Raw genomic sequence first — 6,027 nt, 5'->3', positions numbered from 1 at the left:
TTTTTTTTTTTTAAGATTTTATTTATTTATTTGAGAGAGAGAGAATGAGAGACAGAGAGCATGAGAGGGAGGAGGGTCAGAGGGAGAAGCAGACTCCCCGCCGAGCAGGGAGCCCGATGCGGGACTCGATCCTGGGACTCCAGGATCATGACCTGAGCCGAAGGCAGTCGCTTAACCAACTGAGCCACCCAGGCGCCCAGATTTCCTTCTTTTTAAAGGGTGGATATTCCACTGTATGAATGCGTGAATTTTGTGGTATATATCTTAATAAAGCTGTTTTTTTCAAAGTAATCTCTATGCCCAACATGGGGCTCGAACTCACGACCCCAAGATCAAGAGCCCCATGCTCTACCGACTGTGCCAGCCAGGCACCCCAAGCTGACTTTTAAAGGTAAAACTCTGGACAGGGATCACCTGGGGGCAGGGGGCATTGACTGGAAAGGGGGTACGATATGATGGGAGTGGCTGGGAGCTGGTAGTGTTCCATTTTTCTGTTTTTGCTCTGGGTGCAAGTTAACCTGGTGGGTTCATGTTATGAAGATTTGTCGAGGGGCGCCTGGCTGGCTCAGTCAGTCAAGCATCCGACTCTTGATTTCAGCTCAGCTCATGATCTCTGGGTCGTGAGATTGAGCCCTGTGTGGGGTTCTGCACTGGGCATGGAGCCTGCTTGAGATTCTCTCTCTCTCCCTCTCCCCCGCCCCTCCCTGCTTGCGCTCTCTTTTCTCTCTCTCTCTTTTTCTCTCTAAGTAAGTAAGTAAATAAATAAAAGATTAAAAAACAAAATTCACTGAGCTGTACCCTTATAACATTGTATTCTCCCTATGTGTGTTTATCTTCAATAAAAAGTTGTACTCAAAATCCCTATTTATAGACGATTTGGCAGGGTTACTTTGGGGTTCAGATGGTACTCTGTAAACTACCAGCTACTTGGCAAATCCAAGAGCTGTGACTGTGATCTTGTGGATGGTTGTGAGTTTGAATAAATGGGGCCCCCGCCCAGGCCTAGCTGTTGGGTCCCTGGATTTTCATGGGACCTCAACTGCATGTTCTCGACAAATATTTGTCAGAGAATTCCCAGTCTGTGGCCCTCCCTCTCTGCCCTCCATTCTGATCAGGCAGCCTGGGACGCACCACGCCAGCCTCAGCACGGCTGCTCGACCCCCTGAGCGCCCCCCGACACTGTCCCTACCCACCCAGGGTCCAAGCGAGGGGGAGGCCGAGACTCACTCTGCAGCACGAGGATCACTACTTTCTCCACCACGCCCACCTCATTCTCTGCGAGGCATTGGTACTGGCCGGCGTCGTCCATCTGCAGGGGGGCATGGGAGGGGGTGCGTGGTGTTCAGGAGAGCAGGATGAGGGGGCCATTCGGGGCATGGAAACAGGCGACTGGAGTAAGACCCGTCTAACCAGAGGAGCTTAGAGGGTAAACCAGCCGGGGGCTTGTGGAGTTCATCAGAAGAGCCTCCACGGCTCTTGTCAACAGACATCCAAAGAGGATCTAGCCTCTTTCACACCTGGAACATGGGGGGCAATGGTGACTGAGAGCATGGATTTGCTGCCCTTGGTGGAGCCACATGCTGCAGAAGCATGATTTAGATCCCCCTCTTCCAAACTGGGTACAATGAAGTATCATCACTCCGTGGCACATTATTAGGGATGCCTTGAAAAAAGGGCTCCGTGGTGAAGTAAGTTCGGGAAACACTGAGTCGGACAACAACCCACTTCTGGCTGCGAGATTCCCTGGGGCTTTTACTGTGCGGGCGTGTGCCGCGAGCCTTCCAGAGGGTTTGTGGTGTTTTCCCAGCTTAGCGAGAGAGAAGCTTTTTCTACAGGATGCCCACCACCACGGCCAGTGAGGAAGCCCGGGAAGAACACAGCTCAGATCCACTTCTGAGTGGCACTGCCACCAGGAGCGGGAGCTGGGGGGCAGCCTGAGGCCACCGTCTACACCCAGAAGGTGATATCCTGGAGGCCGCTCCCAAGGGACTGTGGAGGCAGCACAGCATGCAGGTGAGAGTGGAGATTTGGGGGTCAGATCAGGATGGGACTAAATCTGGCTCCACAGGGGACGGTCCTGGACTCATTACAAATACGCCGCCATGTCCCCATACGAGGACACGTCATCTCCCCATTGCTAAAATGGGGATCATGGCCGCTAAGATTGGACAGGAAATCATGCTCGTCAGAGCAAAAGTATCTACCAGGGCCTAGCCCGTGGTAGAGACTCAGGTAATGGTGGGCGAAAGCAAGGGCCCCGAGGAAGAGCGTAACAGGACAGTATTATGGATGTCCACATGACCACTGGGAAGGTGAGGGGGGCTGCCCCAGGGCTCAACACTTTGGAAACAGCATAGAGCAGGAGTCAGGAAAGCTGGGATGGGGTCCTGCCTTGGGCACTTACTGGTCATGGGCCTCTCTGAGCCTCAGTGTCTTCATCTGTAAAATGGGGCACTCTTACTTGTCTACTTTGCGCTATGGGGTTGTTAATAATCACATTTATTGGTATTACCCAGGGGCCAGTCACTCTTAAATTCCTGGCATGGGTCATCTCACTGATTTCTTACGATAAACCTATGAGGTAGAAACAACTATTAGCCCCACTGAACGGCCAGGGTGACTGAGGCACAGAGAAAAGTCACAGGCTGGAGGTTACTCGAGTTAGTGGTGGGGAGAATCTGGGTCATGGGTGGGAAAGTGCTTTGTAGACTGTAGGGGACTGTGGCAACCTAAAGAACTCTCCTAAGCCATCAGAAAAGGCTGTGGGATGTCCCCACCCCAAGGCACTGGGTCCCGCCTTGCCTCCGTCCTGCGGATGGTCAGCGAGCCATTCTGTAGCCGATACCGGAGCCGGCTGCCCCGGAGCGGGAGGCCATCTTTGATCCAGTGGATGTCAGGTGCCGGGGCGCCACGGACCACACAGTCCAGCTGGATGCTGCTCCCCACAGGCTCCACCAGGTAGGAGAAGGCCTCCCCTTGCAACACAGGGGCTTCTGCAAGATAACATCAGACAAAATGTCAGAAAGGAGGTTCCCTCAGCCTCTCCCATAAACCCATCCCCAGAGGCTCCTGCTGGCCCAGCATGACTGTGAATAGTCAACACATCAGGGATGGCAGACAACTTCCATGTCATGGGTCAAGCGAAATAGACTGCTGGGAACACTGATTTGAAACGGAGTGGGAATAGTGCTGCGATTGATTAGTGATGCCTGAGGCAGGTACAGGACGTAAGGTAGTGTTATGAGTGTCATATACTTGCTCGAATGGATGGATTGTCCCAGCTGCAGAGTACCTGCCAGGGACTTTGGGAAATAAAGACTACATAACCATTAGGACGCCTTGGGTTGCACAGAGCAACACTAAGACAGCCCTGATCCTCGCTTCATGCAAGTCGTTTTTTTTAAGATTTTATTATTTATTTATTTATTTATTTATTTATTTATTTATTTATTGTGCATGAATGGGGAAGGGGTAGAGGGAGAGGGAGAGAGAGAGCATCTCAAGCAGACTCTGTGCTGAGCGTGGAGCCCAATGCAGGGCTCGATCCCACGACCCATGAGATCATGACCTGAGCCAAAATCAAGAGTGGGATGCTTAACGGACTGAGCCATGCAAGCGCCCCCATGCAAATCTTAAACCACTCTTGGCTGCCCCATGTCAGTTTCCAGGCTTGCTGGTTTCCTGAGGCTGAAACCAGCTGCACCTGCGTCCTGGTGCCTTGGGCTGCTCATTCCCCTCTATGAAGCTCCACCCTACCCATCCTGAAAGGAAGCAAACTAAGTCATGGCATCATGGAGGGTTACCATGCTGCCCTTGACCGAGCAGGGCCGTGGGGGACAACTGGTAGGCTGGCAAGCTTCAGGGATTTTCCTGCCGGGGTACCTTGGCCTCCGTGCCCTCCTTCTACACGGGCCCCATGCCGCTGAGGGCGGTGCTGCCCACCAATTGGTCAGATCTCATTCTACCTGCAGCCAACTCATCTGGGGAACATAAGAAATCCTGATGCTGGGGCTTCACCCCAGAGAGGCTGGTTTTTGGAGTCAGAGGGGGAACCTGGGCCTCAGCATTTTCTAAAGTCCCCCAGGAGATCCTAAGGCACAGTCAGCATGGAGGGTTACTAGTTCAGAGGTCAGGAGGTCTATTTCTTTCTTTTTTTCTTTTTTAAAGATTTTATTTATTTATTTGCGAGAGTGAGAATGAGAGACAGAGAGCATGAGAGGGAGGAGGGTCAGAGGGAGAAGCAGACTCCCTGCCGAGCAGGGAGCCCGATGCGGGACTCGATCCCGGGACTCCAGGATCATGACCTGAGCCGAAGGCAGTCACTTAACCAACTGAGCCACCCAGGCGCCCCAGGAGGTCTATTTCTTAGAAAAACCAACACATCGGGTTCATCGGGGGGGTCTCAGGAAAGGCCACAAGGCTCATGCCCTACCCTTCACATGGACGAAGCTGACAGCCTGCACGCGGCCCACTCTGTTCTCGGCCCAGCAGACGTAGGTCCCGCTGTCCTCTCTGGTGACGGCCACCCGCTGCAGTGTGCTGCCCCCATCCTGCTCAGACACCCCCTCTGGTAGAAAAGAGATGCCCCGCAGGGTTTTGAGTCCAGGGTGCTAGGGACCCCTCCTGCCCTGAATACTTCACTCAGGCCGGGGTACCCAGCAGGTGTTTAGCAAAGACATGAAAACAGGTGTCTCTTCCCGAGGTGGGAGCTTGACCATGTCAGACCCATTCACGGCAGGCACAGGCCACGGTAGGGGATGCGCTGGAAGAACCAGACTTCTATCATTTTCAAGTCTGCACCGTGAGCTGGCTGCGTGGGCGAGGGTAGGTCTTTGGGGGCCTATTAACATGCACTTCCCGCATTAAACCAGTTCACCCTCAGCACCCCTGTTATCTCCATCTTGAGATGAAGAAGCTGGGCTCAGAGAGGCTGAATCACTCCCCCAAACTCCCTCCCCGGGAGGTGGCGGGGTCCGGGCAAAGTGTTCCTCACAGGTGCACAAAGGTGAGCTTCTGAGCCCATTTCATAGCTCCTGGACTCCGGTTTAGGAGCGTCTGAAAATATCACTTTGCAGTGGAGGGGACTCAGCAACTCATCAATTCAGCAGACATTCACTGAGCACCTACTATATACCCTGTGCCCTGTGCAGGCCCTGTGCCTCTCTAAACATCACCTGGGGACCAGATGGGAGAACAGAGCCCCGCCCCCAAGGAAAGGAGTTTTCCCAGGGGCCCACAGTGGGAGCAGCAGTGCTGGGTTGGAACACAAGGCCCATCCCGGCCCTGAGGTCTCGGGGTTGAGTCTTTTTCGCAGGTGGCTTCTTGTCAGGTCTGACACGTGACCCGTCACATACGGCCACACGTGTGTTTGCTCTGCTCCCCCCGCACAGGGCCAAGTCTGGAGACCCAGAACCTGACACCGTCTTCCTCTCCACGAGGTTGGGTCTCCCCACCAGTCTGCCCTCCTCCCAGGTCCTGGGTCCCCATCCACCCGCTCCCAGGAGGCCCAGACCCGTGACTGGCCGGTCGTTGATGGTCCAGCCAATGCGGGGGGTAGGGCTGCCCCGGGCCGCACAGCGAAGCCACAGCCTGTCCCCGAGGTGCAGGCTTCGGTCCCCAGGCAGGGTGGTGAAGACGGGCAGTGCCAGGATGCTGAGGTGCACGCGGCGGCGGGCGCGGCCCACGGCGTTCTCGGCCACGCAGGTGTAGGTCCCAGCGTCCTGACTCTGTCGGCAGAGGAGGGGTCAGCCTGAGCACTGCCCCCACCCGCAGCTCCTAGGGACCCCTTCTCCCGCAGGTTCCCTGGGAGCATGCAGCCCAGAGAGGTGAAGGGGCTTGCTCAAGGTCACACAGCCAGTAAATGGCTCTGCTTCACCGCTTCACCGCTGCGCCCCCCCGGCAGCCTTCCTAACCATCCAAGCCCTGACTGCACGATGGTAACAACACCCACGATCTGCCGGACGCCTTGTTCGGGACTTCACCTGCACCAGCTCATCCATGCTCCCATCATCCCTGAGACAGGCCCCG

The 6,027-nt window shown here is 55.0% G+C and overlaps 1 protein-coding gene across 1 annotated transcript in view; it reads right to left on the bottom strand.

Annotated features, from left to right (window-relative positions):
• HMCN2 (hemicentin 2) overlaps positions 1-6,027 on the bottom strand; it is a 146,103-nt gene that overhangs the window by 16,513 nt on the left and 123,563 nt on the right. The window contains exons 82-85 of the mRNA XM_081802661.1: positions 5,513-5,726; positions 4,433-4,567; positions 2,803-2,993; positions 1,228-1,309 (exon numbers count right to left, since the gene is read on the bottom strand). Of these exons, the coding sequence (XP_081658787.1) occupies positions 1,228-1,309; positions 2,803-2,993; positions 4,433-4,567; positions 5,513-5,726 (622 nt within the window). The remainder of the gene's footprint in view (positions 1-1,227; positions 1,310-2,802; positions 2,994-4,432; positions 4,568-5,512; positions 5,727-6,027) is intronic.

This window comes from Leptonychotes weddellii, chromosome 14 (genome assembly GCF_054177405.1).
Source record: "Leptonychotes weddellii isolate Sample4059 chromosome 14, ASM5417740v2, whole genome shotgun sequence".
NCBI classification, from domain to species: domain Eukaryota; kingdom Metazoa; phylum Chordata; class Mammalia; order Carnivora; family Phocidae; genus Leptonychotes; species Leptonychotes weddellii.
Note: the sequence above shows the minus strand (reverse complement) of the source record. Positions and strands in the feature narration are given on the sequence as shown.